Source organism: Astatotilapia calliptera, chromosome 16 (genome assembly GCF_964374335.1).
Source record: "Astatotilapia calliptera chromosome 16, fAstCal68.1, whole genome shotgun sequence".
NCBI classification, from domain to species: domain Eukaryota; kingdom Metazoa; phylum Chordata; class Actinopteri; order Cichliformes; family Cichlidae; genus Astatotilapia; species Astatotilapia calliptera.
The window spans coordinates 15,527,061-15,545,447 of NC_137437.1; the positions used below are offsets into that span (position 1 = coordinate 15,527,061).

Consider the following 18,387-nt stretch of genomic DNA (forward strand, 5'->3'; position numbering starts at 1 on the left):
AGTCTGTGCCTGAGTCATCGATTAAGATGACTGTGGTTGTCACACATTACGCTTTTTTTTTTAAATTCCTCTGGGTATATTTTGTTTTATTTGACTTTTAAGTGGCGAGTCAAACCAGCATAAATGGCTCTGGGCAATTTTCAGGGCTAGTGTTGATGTTTTCCGCGATTATACTGCGCAGGTCCGCTGGGTGATCCGCCCATGGCCTGTTCAATTCAAAAATTATTGTGTAAAGAAAACAAGATGCCTGTTTAAGTATGTAAATAAGCCACAGCTCACAACACGCTCCACTATCCCCAGACCAGGTCCCTGAGCGCATGCGGGTATCCGTGAAAACGTGCACGTGCATTTGTGTACGTGTATATGTGCGAGTGTGTGTGTCAGGGCTGGGATTTCGGGTTAAATATTCAAAATGGCGGACGGAGGAGCAGCGAGTCAAGATGAGAGTTCAGGAGCAGGTAATGATTACAGCATTTTACATATTCATACTCATATTCAAACTGTGTTACTCACAATTTATGTTAACGGCATACTGATGAAATGCAGATTGATTAGCAGATATGGGCGATATTAGGCGCTGTTTTAGTTTACACACAGCTAGCCAACTGTAATTTGACAGAGGAGGAAACGAGCCTTTGCAGTGCGACGGCAAATTACATGGAAACATGCCTCCCCCCCCTTTGTGTGATTAGACGGCTGTACGCCGCTACATATTCATACCTCTGTCGACAAATACAATTTAGCATATTTTATTAGTAATCGCCATCGTGGCTCTGGTTCATGTATGACATATTTAGACCTTTCACGAACGCGGTTTGATTGAAATGATTATGCTAGGTGGCTAGCGTTAGCTGCCGTGCTAGCGCTTGGCTTTGTGTTGATGCACACACCGAAGCTTTTGAAACGGGTTTGCATATTCATTTTAGCCGAGTCGGGCAGCGGCTGCGCTCGTATGTTTTCAAAGGGTCGTTTATAAGGGAGGAGGGTGTTATTTAATCCAACTGTAGCAGACCTTCCCTTTGTTAAAGACACACGGAGTCAGCTCGGAGTGCTTGTGCTCGACGTGATTTTTATAGCGGAGCGTTTTGCCCCAGCCTTTTGTGTGCTCGGCGCAGCGGAGCCACGGCACAGCCTGTTGTGTTATTCATGCGGGGCCTGCCTGCCTGAGCCAGAGTGTGCGGAGTTCAGCGCGTTACAGCAGTCGACGAGGAGCACACAATAAATGCATGTCAACACAATAACGTGTCACGACGCCGGATGACTTTTCAAATGTGGCCTCCCGTGTTTCATTTGAATACGGCTGTCCTGCAAGCGGCTAACTGGCTACAACTTGTCAGCCCTTTATCGGCTAACTTTACGTACACGGCGATTTTATTTCAAATTTTTTTTAAGTTTAGTATAGATACATATATAGTAAGATGTTGAGATGAATGTGTTTGACATCTTTATTTCGGAAGTTAAACAGTTAGAAATTTGGGTGGAGCACTTTTTTAAAAATATTATTATTTTAAACTTGAGGTGGGAGTAGTCTGGCATCGGCTTGGTCCTGGTCTGCCAGGCGAACTAATCCATCTCATTACAATGTGTGTAATTTATTTGTGCAGCTTTTAATTGCGCCCGACGTAACGGTTTTGAGAACCGGGTTTGTACGCGTCATGCGTGTTTGTTGCTGGAGTTCTTGGGCTGAATTCAAAGATTATACCTGTGTATCCCCCACCCGCCACCCCCAGGCACAGGGAGGGGTGGTGAGGCCCACTTCCGGAAGGCCACAGTAATAACAGGCAGGGCATTCTTATTATTCACTCTGCTGCTTTCATGGCCGGGCAAGACACAGCTTGATGGCACTTTTTCTTCTCCTTTAGTCCATGTAGCTGAGCTTGCTGTTTAGTTTGTTTTATAGAAGCGTGTCTGAGGTCTGTAGTAACAGTAAAGAGCAGGTAATTATCTTTGCTGTTCAACTTTTTATATTTGAGAAAATGCGCCAGCTTTTGTGTGACACATCAGGTGTGTGTGTGTGTGTGTGTGTGTGTGTGTGTGTGGGGGGGGGGGTTCTTGTCTTTTTTTTTTTTCTAAGTGGTTTAACTGGCTCATTATCTTATAATTACAGAGGAACGTATTGTCCCTTAGCAAGTTAAAACAAGGTTTAGGTTTGGTTTTTTTGTTAAGGATTCTTGAATAAGATTGAATTCTTTCCGATGTAGATACACTCATTTCAAACTTTGCCCACATTGTTAGCAACTTTATGCGCAGACAGGCATTACAGGCAGTTTCCTTCTATATTGCAAGACAGTTATGAATCTAAAAGATATAGATTGTTTGAGAAGAAAGGCCATAAATGGTTTAATATTCAAAATAATGCTCGAAGTGTTACATTCTAATGTGTCTGTTAGCATTTTGACTGTCTGGAATTTTAAAAAAAAAATCTTGCATATTAAATTTGGGCACTTAAGAACATACGAGAAGTAATTCTGTCTTCCTCACACTCAGTCTACTTTTCTCATTTAACCAGTTTTACAGTTCCACCCTCATTCCAGCCTTGTAGTTCCATCATGAATATTCATTGATGTAAACACAGTTGTTATGAATAATGCATCATTCGCCGTAATAAATTCAGGACATGCCATCTCAAAGTACTGAGAAGGCCTCCATGAAAGCTCCAGTCAGACGACTTCTTCTTTCTTTTTTTTTTCTTAAATGAAGGAAAATTATAACCAAAAAAAGAGCTCTTTTGTGCCCTCGGGTTGTAACTACTTGTTTTGTTTTTGGTGATCTCTGGTAAAGAGAGCAATTCCTTATTAAACAGTGCAGCAAGGTAAAGCAGATGTTTCCAGCTGGTCTTTATCTGTAAAAACGGAGGCTTTTTAAGACAAATGACACACTAATTTGGAAGATTAAATCAGACTCTATATACTAAAGATTGGAAGTAGTCACATTGTTCCTGATGATGACTGTCATGTGCTTAACATAATTAAGATCACTAGTATTAGTAAACATTTGTATTTCATTAAAACGTTTTTTTAATGCTGCAAACACGATATAATGCAAAGCACGTTAAGAAAACAGAGGCCTTTTGTCTGAAAATATCCAGACTGAAATATCATTGCAATAATGCCCGTCCTTTAAATAGATGAGATTAAAATGTTGGCTTGTATCAACAGTCAGGAAGCTGGATACTTTTTTTTTTCCAAAGGAAAAAGGCTGCACTGTTTTCCTATTAGACAAAAGTAAAACACACAACACATTAGGGCTGCACGATTTTGCATAAAATGAGAATCACGATTTTTTGGCTTAGAATTGAGATCACGATTCTCTTTTCCAGTATAAATATTTATTGCACTTATTAACTGCACATCAACTTCGTAACAGTTGAGACTGAACATAAAAACAATAAATAAACATAAAAACAACAAATGTCTCACGTTTTGTTGTTGCTGCAAAATGTTGTACTGCTTGAAATTCCATCTCCACCGTTGCTCGACACTGCGTGTATAGAGCAGGTAGTGAAACAATAGAAAAATAGTTGCGGGACGGCACTGTGTAGCGTTTGTCTAGGGTGTTGATCATTTTCCTAAATCCCTCGTTTTGCACAGTGTTGATGGGAGCCATATCTTTGGTCAGGTCATAAGTAATAGCCTCCGTAATTTCTTTGTGCCTGCGGGAGTTCGACGGGTATAGGGAAGCGCTGTATAAGGTTCCCGTTATTGATGTTTGGGTGGTTGACCGGGACGGATTTTCTCCTGTCACTTTCTCGTCATCCCTGACGTGTTCTCCGTTGTTTAATCCCTGCTAATTTTAGCATCACACGGCACAGCTTCTGTATCACGTGGTATAAGGGTCCGCCCTTGTCATTTGTTGAACAGGAAGAGTGAGCGCTTGTTTTCATGCAGATTACGTCCCGGATCAAAATGCGGTACAATCGTGGTCGTCGTCAGATCGCACACAAGTATGAATCGAGATCGCGATTTTCTAACGATTAATCGTGCAGCCCTACAACACATTAATAATCAAATGTTCATGCATGTGCATGTGTGTCTGAATTCAGACTGTAGTACTGGTTCATGTGGCTAACCTCTGTACGTGCCTATTTGAAGTAGCTGAGTTGTTGTCCCTGAGAAACTTCACTTTAATTTGGTTAGATTGAATTTCCCACCTAGCCTATAGACAGTTGGCTAATGACCACCCTAGAGAGATACCACAGTAGCTTGCAGTGATGTTAGCCCCATTACTGTTCATCAAATTACACTGCTTCCAGTGTTTGGCTCATTTGTGAGCTCAGTCCACTGTTGCTGCTTCGACCCTCTGTTGTCAGACTGTTTGGGTTTAATACACTGACTGGTATTAAAAGCGATTTTGAATTGTTTGGGTATTCATTTTGATGCTGCATTAAACCACAAAGCTTTTTGCCTAGTTTTAATTGCCTCAAACTGAATGATTATCTGTCGTAACCGTACACCAGACTGTTCCAAACCAGTCTAAGTATTTAAGACTGATCCAGATGTGGAAAAGTGGTCTGGATGTATTTTATATTTAAGATGAAGGATATAGGTAGCAGGACAGAATGTGGATGTGCTAATTAAGTTTCATTCTGTCTCAAGTTGAATCTCTCCGCTCACATTAACGGCTCTGCAGTATTCAGCCAGCCATCCCATATTACTGCACTAATGAGATAGCTATTTAGAATTCTCTTTGCAGGGTATTTGTATAAAGCATTGTTCCACAGCAAGGTTTTGCAAACCCATTCAACCAAGTAGCTGTACATGTGTTGGAGTGCACTGCTGATAACTGTGTCTACTTCTCCTTTGTTTTCTCATTTGGTTGCATTAAGTCAAGAACAGAAGACTTATTTCTTAACCTCTCCTGTGCACTTTGTTGAGATGGCCTCTTTGAGACTTTGCAGGCTAGTGTGACATTTCCCATAACTGCCTTAGTAAACAATAGGCTTGAGTCAGGCTAAAATCTATTGTATGGAGGCTCAACACTGGACATCAGTACACAGAAGTGTAGGTATACTTTCTAGAAGCATATAAATGAAGGCTATTGGTGTGGTCTGAGGCTTTGTGAGCATAATAACAATAGTGGGGGACTGAGGGGTCCAAACCCCAGTTCCTGGGGTTGTTAAAACAGAGCAGAGGTTTCTGACAAAAATTCCCCCCATTCCAGGGTGCATAGCGAAGAATATAAGGTCAAGCAGTGTTTCTGGAGCTTGACCCTTTTTAAAAACAGTTGTCCCTAGAGTTGTTAACTAAACAAATATGTTTGTGTTTGTAATTATTATAAAAATGTGCCTTGAAAGCACTCACACAAATTATAGAATTACAATTACACCAAAGGATATACTACACAGCTCTTACTTGCCTTCTTAATTGTACCACTAGAAATTCTGCCCATAATGGAACATAACAGCTATGTCTCCTAATGCTTATATGTTGGGAAGTCTATTCATAAAGTTATCACAACTTAAAAAATTCTTGACAAAGTTTCAAGCAGTTTGGTTTGTTACAAGTCACAATGACATCTGTCATTGTGTATATTAAGATAAAGTTAAATAAAAAAAACACCAGATTTCATAAAACGGTAACATGCTCTATAAAATATAGTTAAGATGCCTATTCATGTGTTTATTTGGCAGACGGGCAATGACACACAAAAGAGAGATCTGATCATTTTTTTAAAGCACAAAAAGGCCAAGAATGTAGAAAGACCCTCAGAAATATCAAATCAAGTCTTAATTAGAAAGGAATGAAGTGCTTATAGAAATGTTTCATAATAGTGTCATCAGTCAGAGGCAACAGAGAGGTTAGAGCTGGACAGAGAGTTGAGGACAGTCAGAAAGAGGAGTAGAGTCTGGTAAGTTTGCTGAGCATTTATTTCTTTTCTTAAATAAAGGGCACGCTCTTATTTAGATAACCTATTTGCTACCAGCTACAAGATGGCACAAGCAGATTAGCAGCAGTAAGCGGTGTTCTCTGAATTTCTTTAAAAGTCCTGAGATGCACAAAAAGAGAGCTGGGTTATCTCTTTTAGTGTTCGGGTTGTCCGTGTGGTTTAGGCAAGGCGCAGTAGACGCACTATGACTGCTCGCAAGCTGTGACTGTTACCTGGACTTTTCTCACCTCGATGTCTAATCTGTGTCTGGCATTTGCAAACTAACATCTAGAAGAGTTCAGGGCTCCAGTGCGTGTGTGTGAAAGTATATAAAATGGTAACATTTTTGGTTGTGGTGGGAATTTGTAACAAAAGCTGCTGAATATTCATCGGTTGAAGATTCTCATTTGTTTGGATTTCAGTTACAGTAAACCTCTTACTTTTGGGTGTTCAATCATTGGTCAAAATCAGATGTTTTGAAGATATCATCTTGAGCTTTGGGAATAAAAATAATTGGCAGATTAAATGATAATGAAACTAAATCTTAGTGGTGACTCTAATGAACAACATCCATTTGCCACTCAGTTAAAATATACATTATACTTCGCAATGGTTGTGTTTGCAGCTATTTGGGGTATGTCAGACAAAAAAATCTCAAGGGTCTCTGGCTATCTGCAGTTTAGAGATGGCTGCCATTATACCTTGGTGAGTGAAGGCTTGCTTGTGCTGACAAAGGTGTGTTTGTTTTCCAGTATGTACTTTGTTAAAGCCACTGGGGCCTTCTTGGCATTGTTTCCCTTGGTCAGCTAGTATGTAAATGCCTTTCGTCAGGCAGGAGGATAAGTGAAGAAGTTGATTAGAGCTTTAGCCAGGAGCAGTTGTTGTAGATTTAGTTGGTAAGCCCCTTCCCTTCTAGACCACAATACAACCATGCATTCCAGTCCAGTCGCTATGACTCACTGGACACCAGTGCAGCACCGTAACCGAGCCGCTTCCCTGCTGTATTAGCACTCGGCGCTTGTTGGAAATGAATTTAAAAGGGCTTCAAAGGAAATACTATTGGAATGTAAAGCTAATTTAAATATGCTAATCCCCAAGCACAACATAAACGTACACAGCAACAGCCCGCCACCCACTTTCTGTAGCCGCTCGCTGTGGAATGCCTTAGCCACAGGGGGTCTAGCAGTAATGACAGGCTTGTGGTGGATTAATGTGAAGTTATTTATTTCCGATTGAGCAAGCGCCCCCCTCTTGCCCCCCCCCTCCCCCCCCTTAGAAATTGGGCCAAGTCTCCATGACTCCTGGAGATGTTCTGAGCGAGCAGTCGTAGACGTTCTATTAATGCAGTCCACCTTGCTAACATACCCAGACCACCTCATGGTGCATTCTGGGATATCTTCAGCCCTTTACCTGCTCTTAGCTAATTACTTTTTAGGCCCGCACTCGCACAGTAATTGGTGTTGTGCTGCTGCCTCCCCTCTCTCTGCTGCGCCAAGTGCTAGTTTGAGCACTTTTTTTCTCCTTCTCCTCTCTATCGTCCTTATTCCCCTGTTTTTTATCGTCCTCCAAAAGCCATCCAATTAATATGCTAATGAGCTGATAAATATTTATAGGGGTTTAAATTATGCAGAAAGCTTTCAGAGCCCGGTGTGAAATGCGTTGCTCGCAGGACTTCAAAGCCTTGCATTGCTAACGAGGCAGGGGCAGATTTGCATACGGCTTTAATCAGCTGAATACTGATTATGCTTCATTATAGAGTTGGAGGAGGAAGGGAGGGGGGGCGGCAGCAGAGTTGGAGGAGGCCGCCAGCTGCACTTGTCGTTTGTTTCATTCCAGCAAGAGAGGGAGAGGGCGAACTTTTTCAGAAGTACAGACAATCTTGGCACACGGGAGAGGGGGAGCGGTAGAGAGAGAGTGCACAGTAGGCACAGTAAAAGAGAAAAAGGGGCAGAGCCATATGAAAAGAAAAGCGCGAGCAGGGAAAGGCACGGAGAGCTGTTTGCCTAAACCCCGTTGGCTCTCTCAGTGCGCGTATCCCAGTGTTGCTCAGTGAACCGTGCGGTGGACACTGCCACTGTGTCTGTGTGTAACTCTGGTTGTATTGAACTCTGCTCACTGCTGACCAGTGGAGAGTGAAGAGAGGAGGTGGGAGAGCGCCGGACACCCTGTCGGTGGGCTTGCCCAGCCCAGGCAGTTTTACTTGATAGGTTCAGCAGCCATGCTGGAAAACGCAGGTGGAGCAAGAGCGGGTGAGTTTTTTGATGAGGTTGTAACAGAGCTCACCTGGACTGCACTGGTGGTCGATGTCATTGTGCGATTATGTTGCATTAAGACCTCATGAGTCTGCTGCTGGGATTTTGTTTTTTTTTGTTGTTTTTTTTCTGTTAGTTTTTTGGAGATTAGTATTGTTCAGTGCTTGCTGCTTTAAATGATGAATGCGACTGAAATGCTATTGTTCATTAAGAATATCCTGACGTGCAGTGATGGTTGTACTCAGATGACAAAAGTGAAAGTACGCCTGAAATCAGAGAATAGGTTCTTCTGTTTGGCGGCAGTGCCTGTGAGCATGTCTCTGTCTGGCTCTTTCAGATGCTAAAGTGAATAATCAGTCAGAAACTACTAAATGTGCAATGGAGAGTGGTGACGGGAACACCGGTGAGTGATCTCCAGCTTTTTCTCCCGTTATCTTCATTTTTAAATCAGAATGTGTTTAGTTTTACCACCTCATTCAACAGGTTTCAGAGTCATAGCCAGCAATTATTTGGACATTTTAGCAGCTCAAGTCACAGAAACCCCCCCCCTGCTGTTTCTCTTTGTATGATCTCATTTTGAAAACATTGATGGCAGCTTTCCAAAAATGCTTGCTAGCAGCTCTCTTTGTCATATGAGGCATTTACCTCACAGTGCATTATGTCTGAATATTACACGCTTAGAGTGAAGATCCAGATTCATTGCACAGCTTTGTACTCCTGCTGGGTAATGACACATTAATTGATGTTGTTGACAGTATTGTTTGTTTATGCTCTTAAAATATATAATTTTGTTAGCTAGTACAGATGCTGCCACTTTATAAAAATATGTTTTTAGAGTTTTTCCTCGTATTTGAAAATGGATTCTTCTTCTCTTGTCAGTGATTTCTTCTTTTTTCTTTTTTAATTTGTTATTTTTTGTTGTTGTTGTGTTTTGTTTTTGTGTTGTTGTTGTTGTTTTTTTGTTTTTTTGTTTTTTTTACGGCATACGTTGTGTCAAACAGCACATGGCATAAATTCAAATTTTCTTTTCTCAGGTATCCAAACCAATGGGTTGGATTTTCAGAGGCAGACGGTGCCCACCACAAGTGCAATCACTAATGCACATGCACAAGCCCTCCTCCAACAGGTACCACACTGTGTACAACATTGCATACTTGACCTTTTTAAGTAACTTTTTGTTTTCCTGTTTTTGTGGTGGGAGCACGTTTGGTTTTGGTGTAATGTCACACATTTGTTGTAGCCTCGAAAATGAGGTGTGAAGTTTGAACAGAGGTATGCTCATCTTCACTCAAACATGCACAAGCAGAAAGAGTTCATTTAAATGAGCCAGGCTCTCCCAGTGTCGCCTGGCAACAAGGCAGATTAATCAACCCTGTATGCTAATTAGCTGCTCTGTGGTTGCTCGGAAACAGATGGCCGAGAATATGCAAATCTATGCAGAATTTACATGCACTGCATAACAGTTATTTTAATTAGCATCTCAACTCTCCCCTCCCTTCACTTCACTTTTCTTGTCTCTGAAGGCTGCAGCACATTTTAAATACCCACTTTATCGCTGCCTTTCTAATTCAAATTCCTCTCTGCGTTCAAAGACCAAAGACTCATTTAAAGAAAGCCACTCAGGTAGCATGGAAATAGAACGTTTCATTGTTTTCACTAGTATGCTTTTTTTTTTTTTTCTTTTAATTTAGCGGTGCTTAATGTTTGAATTGAATATTCATTGAAATTGCTTTTAATTAATTTCATGTTGGCTACAATGACATGAAGTTAAAACTCAGAAGATCTCGTCTAAGCCTCCCCCCCTCTGCTTCACCCCCACTAGTCAAAGTCGGAAGACTCGGGTGCTCTTCTGACCTCCGTCCAGCAGAGCGTATTGCCTCAAACCCAGCTAATGTTGGCCGGGGGACAGATTGCTGGAGTAAGTTAAAACCCTGGTTGTGTATCTTGGGGTGACACCCCCACACGGTCAATCACAGCTGGGTGACGAAACGATAACTTGGCTGAAGCTGGCGTCTTCTCTGCCTGTCTGCCTGTTCATCCCTGTGGTTAGACATAGTCTTTGTGTCTCTGCACTCGCCATTAAACCAGCCACATGACACATTTCATATCCAGCCATGGCCCAGGGATGGTTGAATGCAGCTGCAGTGCGATGTAGGATTGAATGTTTACTCAGCATGTGGATTTGAGTTTGAACATGACATCAACATGCTCATTTGCACTTGTGCCTGGCTCAGCTGCATGAGTCTCCATCTGCCTGTGGAGGACCATATGTGTGTTGCCACATTATTCAGTATAACTTTGATACCTCTGTTAAAAGCTAAGTGCAATACTGTTCATTAGTTTTCATAAACAGTCACTAGTTTGACATGGTAAATTTAAAATAATAATTAAAAAAACTGTTTCAGTATCATTTGTAAAGGTGTATGAACACAAGTCGGTATAATTAGAATAGACAGAGCTGTGGTCTAGTTCAGTGAACTGGAGCAGCCACCGAAACAATAAAACAATTGTTGGCAAATGCATCAAACAATCCGATCAACCTGCTGCTGTTCATAAAGCCAGACCAAGGCACGGGTAATTAAAGTGCCTCTCTTATCATACATAATGATGAAAAACCAATATATCAAGACTCTAGTGAGTAATATTATGCACACATGAATTGGATTTCTCTAATATTTCACTGCAGTATTGTACTAGCTTTGGAAGGCTATCGAAGTAAAGTATAGTGACAACACTGACATACTTACTAACTTATCTGATGATCATAAGTTACTTGTATTAACACTTACGTGTCTCTGTTTTCCTCCTGTCTGCCTCAGTTGAGCCCAATGCAGCAGCAGCTGTTTCTCCAGCAGGCCCAAGTGCAGCTCCTGGCTGCTGCCGTGCAGCATTCTGCCAACCAGCAGAACAGCACCACCGGGGACAACATCTCAGCCTCTGCAGCCACACCAATTACCCAGCTGCCCCTGTCACAGCCCATCCAGATTGCCCCTGTAAGGCTCAATCCCCTATGCGCCAGAGTTCCTGCAAGCTCTGAAAAATGTTGTACCGTAAAGTGTTTGCAAGCTTGTAGCCCTACACAACACACAAAAAAGTAAAGCTGAACATCTTTCCACATACAAACAATAGACATGAAAAGTCTGTGGTGAAATTAAATATCAATATTGTTTTTTCAAACGGTATGAAGGCCATATTGGATTATTTGAAACTGCCTTTCTGGGAGCAAACAAGGCAGCTAAAGAATGAGGAAAACATGCAAATGACCTAAATGACTCGAGCTTTCTCTCTTAGACAAAATGAACTGTTACAAACAAAATAGTCCTCAACATCTGTGGTAATGGCTTTGGCAAAAACGTTTATTCATCAAAGTAGTTGAGGACTGCACTTTAATAATGGAACTTCTACACTTATAAATATGTGGAGACACATTACACATAGCTTAATACATATTTGTTTGCTACCCTGTCAGAGCAATAGAAAAGTAGAGGTTGTACCAAATTACACATGATTAGAATAAATGTAGACATTGTGGGACAATTTTACATGAAACAAAGTTGTGTCAAAGTCTTTAGGATTGTGAGCTTTATAAACAGTTACATGGTTGTTTTCATATTTTTTGCAGTCTTTACAACAGCAGAATCTAAGTCTGCCCCAGTTTGTCCTGGTTCAGCCTGGCCACCCTATCGCCACGTCACTGCAGCCTCAGTTCATTATCTCACAGGCTCCGCAGGCCCAGCAGGGTAGGTTGATCTGTTGCGCTGCAGAATTACAAGGAGAGATGTACTCAAGTATGGCTATCGAAGCTTTTGTTTAATCTTTCCTTTCCATCCATCATCCCCACTTCAGGCATATTGCAAGCCCAGAGTCTTCTAACTCAACTACCTCAAAGCCAACCTAACCTCCTGTCGACTCAACCAAGCATCACCCTTGCAACTCAGGTTGGTAATGATGCAAGTACATCTTTTAAACTAGCTTTAAAATTGTCTTCAGTTACTCTGGTAGTGCTTACATTTGACAGCTTGACAAGTTTGTTTTTTTTTTAATGATTTATTCTCAATAATTTATTCTTTAACTCTTTTTAAACCTACAAAACAGTCACATTTGCTGTATTTCTCGTCTTTCCAGCCTGCAACCCCAACCCGCACAACAGCAACCACACCTATTCAGTCCCTGCCTCACAGTCAGACGCCACCCAAACGGTTGGATACTCCCACTCTGGAGGAACCTAGTGACCTTGAGGAGCTGGAGCAGTTTGCCAAGACTTTTAAACAGAGACGTATCAAACTGGGCTTTACGCAGGTGTGTGCTGAGAGTCAGTCAATCACCATAAGTTCAGTTATATTTTGACTTGCGGATGTGGGCATTTCTTTAAACTGCAAACACATGGCTGTTTTCATATTCAGATCATATTCAGATCTTTGTTCATGTAATATACCACTATAAATAACTCACAGGTAAATCTCTCCTTCTCACAGGGGGATGTTGGCCTGGCCATGGGGAAGCTGTATGGAAACGACTTTAGCCAAACTACTATTTCTCGCTTTGAGGCCTTGAATCTGAGCTTTAAAAACATGTGCAAACTCAAGCCATTGCTGGAGAAGTGGCTCAATGATGCAGGTTTGTCTCTGACCCCACCTGACTGTGCAGCTGATCACTCTTGCTTTCTCACATTGGTGCTTGTGGGTGGGTTGTGTATGCATACCTTGTCTTTACCTCCCTTCCTTTTCTTTGTGTCAATGCTGTTTGTGCAGAGAACCTGACATCTGACCAGTCCCTGTCGAGCCCCAGTGCCCTGGGTTCCCAGGGCATGGGCATAGAGGGAATCAACCGCAGACGGAAGAAAAGAACCAGTATCGAGACCAACATTCGAGTGGCCTTAGAAAAGAGCTTTCTGGAGGTGAGAAACACACACTTCGGAACTCCATATTGATTATATAAGGAAAAGTTTGGTTATTCAGTATCTGAGATGATCACATTATACACTTTTAGTCCTCCGTTAATGGTAGAAAAAACACAGTACAGCAGTTTCCTCAGTGCTGACAGGGAATCTCTGGCTTCTTTGCCCTCTTCAAGCAGAACCAAAAACCTACCTCTGAAGAGATCACCATGATCGCTGACCAGCTCAACATGGAGAAGGAGGTGATTCGGGTCTGGTTCTGCAATCGACGACAGAAAGAGAAGAGGATTAATCCTCCCAGTAGTGGCAACAGTGGAGGAGGCAACACCCCTATCAAATCTATCTTCACCCCCAGCAGCCCTTTGGTAAGACTGCCACTCACCAAAGGGATTCTCAGCACTGTTTAATACTGTGTTTAAAGTTTATGTGTCTATATGTGGATCACGTTAGGAGACTTAACGTAAAATATGGATGATGCATCTGGGTCTGAAATGTGAAGTCATTGTAGAAGTACCATAAGATTTCATCCTGTCTCTTGTCCTCTGTAGAACTCTACACGAAAAGAACTTCAGTAAATATTTGTCTAATAAGTTTATTCTTATAACTTATTTATTCCCTAGATTTACGTCATGCATAACACAAAATAGTGTCCATATTGCAAATTTTAGACCCATTTGTAGTTAGAAAAAGCAGTGTGATTTTTAGAATTGTCCTGTTTCTCTGATCCACCTTTTGTTAAATCTAATTTTGGGATCATTCATCTTTTTATATGTACTGTCTCTGATTACATGGCAGGTCCTTATATGTTCTGTGGGCTCAGCTAGAATATCAGAATGTCGACCAATTTGTCTTTCGACTTGTATTTAAATCCTCCAATTCTCCTTCTTTTGCCCAGGTGGCCAGCACAGCAAGCCTTGATAGCAGCCCAACTATTACCACACCCACCACTCTGACTGTAAACCCAGTGATGCCTCTCACCAACACCAGCATCCCCAGTTTGTCTTTCACAGGTGTGTGCGTGCACTATTCACTTTGTGCGTGTGTGTATACCCGATGGTAAATGTTGATTAAAAATTCACTTTAATTTCTTTTTATCTGCCTTCAACAAGGCACGACAGTTGGAGCCACAAACACTGCATCTGTCATCTCAACTGCGCCTGTGGTTACCACAGCAACAAGCTCTCTGTCTTTAAGCACGTCCCAGACGAGTAATCAGTCCACGAGCACGGAGAGCAAAGCTGGCACGCAGGCGCCAACCATTGTCACCCAGGCGCCTTCATCCATCGCTACCAGTTTAGGGACGGGTCAGGTGATGGTGGCAGCTCCGGGGCTTTCGGCCGCGTTGCAGGGGGCCGCCTCGCTACCCAGCGCCAGTTTTGCAGCTATGGCTGCTGCTGCAGGGCTCAACCCAGCACTGATGGCATCTTCGCAGTTTACTCAAGGGTTAGCATGAGCTGTGTTCATATAAGATCTTTGTGAAAGCCAGACAGTTGTTGAGGTGTTGTTTTTGTTATACTACATGATCTTCTTTGTGTGTCCAGGGGTGCCCTCCTCAGTCTGGCTCCTGGCGGCCTGGGCAGTGCACTGAGCCCTGCTCTCATGAGCAACAGCACTCTGGCTACCATTCAAGGTGAGCACCTGTTACATGACAAGTCATTGAATTATGTCTGTGCACATAGTTTCTAATCAGAATTGCAAGTAGTTATGTGATTATGAGGTTCCAAGACCTGCAGATAAGGACTGATTTTTGTAATGTACAACCCCAGATCCAAAAATATTGGGGAGCTTTGTAAAATGTAAATTAAAACGGAATACAATGATTTACAAATCTCATCAACCCACTTTAAAAAAAAAAAAAAAAAAAAAAAAATTAATGACAGCCACTGTACAGCCAAGATTTCACAGCACTGATCGACATATTCCTTTTCCTCTGATTTCCACTCCCTCAACGCTGTGAGGAGTACTGACGGCTGGTTCAGTCACACTCCCAGGACTACTACTTTTCATTTTCTGACTATTGTTCATCTTTTAACAATAGTCAGTAAACATCTGGGAATTGAGAACAGTTGCTAGCTGCTTAGAAGTCCCTGGGTCATCGTGGTCATATTTTTGTTTTTGTTGTGATTTCAAGATGTTTGCGATTGGGGTTTGTGGATGATTGCGGTGCCAGCTTAATTTAAATAACTTTATTGTGTTAAGTCATTTGTTTATTTAAATATTAGTTTGAGGTCATTGAGGGTGTGACAGGAAGTTATGACAAAGCAATGTTCACAAACTGTCAGAAGGTTATCTCTTTTGTTTCTTTTTAAATTGCAATAGTTTAAAATTTATATTATTTTGTTTTCTTTAACAGATATTTTTGGCCTGGGGGAACGTCTTAACGCCAAACGACCAAATTAGACTAAATTTAGCAGAAGGAATGACTCAATGAATACAATAGCTAAATAAGTTGGAGTATATAAATGATTGAAAGGATGATTAGAAAAAATAAGGGCAATAAGACTGCCCATTATTTCTATAATTAGTGTAATGAAAGCAAACACTTAATGAGGACATGACTCATTTGCATAATAAGAACAGATTCATTTAAGCCACACCCACAAGGTTTTATCCTGCTTAGAGAAAATTACTTCTGCGAATTAAACAATTTATCGTGCGGTCTCAAAAAAATGATGATGGAAATGCTCTCCTCATTTGGTGAACCTGTGCACCTTTCTTACCTTTACACCGTTTCTTTCACATCTCCATAGCACTGGCATCGAGCGGCACAATCCCCATCACCTCTCTGGACGGCAGTAACCTGCTGTTCGCCAACACTTCTGCTGGTAACACCCCCAACCTGGTGACCACGCCGCTCTTCCTGAACCCCCAGAACCTGTCGCTGCTCACCAGCAACCCCGTCAGCCTGGTGTCGCCCGGCATGGGAGGGCTTCAGGTCACTGCCGACGGTCATCATCAAGTCAGCACGGCTGCTGTGCCTGTGCAAGCCTCGACCATTACCACTGCCCCCAAGGCTCAGTGAAGCCAGTCAGGCTGCATCTCGAATTAACGCCCAATTAATTACGTCAAGCACTACTCCTTTCACAACGTGTAGGACGAGGGTGGTACTCTGATATAGGCTCTGCACTTCACTAACCACCCCGCATCCTCTCCATTGTATCTACCATAAATTAATCCTTTTGCTGCCGCCAAAAAGAAAAGGACTTAACATAAGGGTGGGTTTAACTGTTGGTTTCTTTTATTATTTTTTTTCTTTATGATTCTTGGATGTTTTTTAATTTTCCACACAAACAGTAACCAGATGGACACTGTTGTCGGCCTGCCGCTTCTCCTGAACCTTGACAAGTGTCCAGGGAGAAAATATCGTCGGCGTCATCGAGCTGTATATACATATACATATATACATATATATATATATCCTCCTCTTTGCAGGTCAGAATTTTCTCTGAAATTCTTCTAACCAAAAACAAACTTTCTCTTCTAACATTCAAACTTAATTGATTTACTACTAATTTCACAATGTTCATACGGTAATCACTAATGGGGGTTTGTGTGTCGCTCTTTTTAATTATCTCTCGTTTTTGTTTTTTGGGGGTTTTTTTTGTTCGTTTGGTTTTTTGTTTCTTGACAGGCCTTGTTGTAAATCATATCAAATTATATTTTAGAGACTTTTTTTCCCTTTTTATCTTTTACTGTCTATATTTTTCGACATTTTCCGATCTTTGTAAGTCTAATGTTAAGTTAAGATTTAACTATCACTTTTTAATCGTGGTTATAAGGCTTTAAAAATAAGTAATAAGTGGCCGATATAAAGGTTATCATTGCTTTAAGGGTCGGAGGGACGCGGCGTGTCTCTCCGAGTCTCTCTTCTGGAAACACTGAGTTTTACATGGGTGGTGGTGCAGTAGCCACCGAGCCTCTGTAAAACGACGGTCTCGGTGTGGATTATCGACACTGATAGAAAAATGACTGAAAACATTACATTGAGAGCTTTAAAGTGAGCTGCAGACCTGAGTCTGATTAAGGGTGACTTGTTTTGGTTTGTGATCCGTTGGAACACTGTACATTAAGTTTTGGATGTGGACGTTTGCGTGTCGTCGACAGCTCAGGCAGACGCTGAGAGTTCAGCAGCCGCACGATCTACGAGGCTCTGCAGTCTTTTTTTTGTGGAGGGAACTAGTCATGTTCACCAAACCTGAACTGTGGTGTGGTGGCTTTGCCTGGATGGGGATAGTGTATTGGGGGGGGGGGTGTTTGGTTTCTTTTTTCTTTTTTTTATTAGAAGTACCGTCGTATCTACTTGTGCACAGTATCTGTACCAAATAACTGGATTGATGAGCTGCAGTCTGCCTGTTTTGGGAGGATTGAAATTCTGTCTCTTTATTTTGTTTGCAGTCGTTCGACTGGCTTACCTACTTTAAGATATACCAAAAATATTTGTTAAAATAATTGCTGTGTGTAGTCGGTGTAGCTTAGTCTAGTCAATATATTTATGAGTACAAAAATCTCTTCATAGTCAGAATATAGAAATGCAATATTTTGATGATCATTTTCCAAAGACTACATTTTCTTTTTTCTTTTCTTTTGTTATTTTGTTTGATTTGACCAAGTGTCTCATATTTAAATTTTTAATTGGCAGCACAACTGACCAAAAAGAGAGGGATTGGTGGGTTGGAGTATGAGGAAGTAGTTTCTTTTTACTTCTATTATTATCATTTTACTTTTTAAATTTAGTTTTTATTAAATCACCGTGGCCTCGGCCCAATGCTTAATCTGGTTTAATGCGAGCCGTTTAGTGGCGCCTTTTCCTTTCTAATCAGTTGTGGTAGCAGTTTTGGACTTTTCTGAAGCATAATGGAAAAGATCTGATTTTGGTTTTGTGCTAATATTCAGCCATAAAACAACAGCTTGAACCAAAGTGGTTTTCCTCAGTAGTTGCTGTGCCTGTCTTGAGCACACAAGTTGCTTTTCACTCTCTTAAATCTCCACAATTTATTTCTTTATTTTTCTCCCTCCTCAGTCGATACCTGATTTTCGTGATTTGGTGCTGCTGGATAAGGATCACAGAAACTTTAGCTTTAACAACTTGCTGCTGAGACTCCTGTCAGAGTTGAGCTGTCAAGACGCCTGCATGCTTTCTAATAGCTTTAAGACTACATCCTGTGAGAATCAGGGTATTGTAGTTCGCACTATCCCTGCTGGAGGGATCACTTATGTAAATCCATAAATACTTCACCTCCTCTCAGCTCCGCCGTTCCAAACCAGCATGCTAGGAAACGATATGCTGCACCCGAAATCTGTCTGGGGACTAGTTTAAAAACTCCCCGAACTTATCTTAGCCAACACAGCGGTGGGATAAGTACCGTTCTGTGC

The 18,387-nt window shown here is 41.6% G+C and overlaps 1 protein-coding gene across 7 annotated transcripts; it reads left to right on the forward strand.

Annotated features, from left to right (window-relative positions):
* The first annotated feature begins 309 nt into the window (after positions 1–309).
* Positions 310–16,440, forward strand: pou2f1b (POU class 2 homeobox 1b). Of its 7 annotated transcripts, none has more exons than XM_080291043.1 (14): positions 366–458; positions 8,455–8,520; positions 9,152–9,243; positions 10,937–11,110; positions 11,740–11,857; positions 11,964–12,055; positions 12,243–12,416; positions 12,593–12,734; positions 12,869–13,014; positions 13,194–13,379; positions 13,910–14,024; positions 14,124–14,457; positions 14,556–14,644; positions 15,765–16,440. In XM_080291043.1, the coding sequence occupies exons 1-14, from the start codon at positions 413–415 to the stop codon at positions 16,034–16,036; spliced, it is 2,046 nt and encodes a 681-aa protein (XP_080147169.1). In that variant the 5' UTR covers positions 366–412; the 3' UTR covers positions 16,037–16,440. The 7 variants fall into 7 exon arrangements, with proteins under 7 accessions (XP_080147171.1, XP_080147170.1, XP_080147169.1 ...); XM_080291042.1 differs by having other exon boundaries at positions 12,593–12,733; positions 12,859–13,014; XM_026144376.2 differs by having other exon boundaries at positions 370–458; positions 13,191–13,379.
* Positions 16,441–18,387: the final 1,947 nt, after the last annotated feature.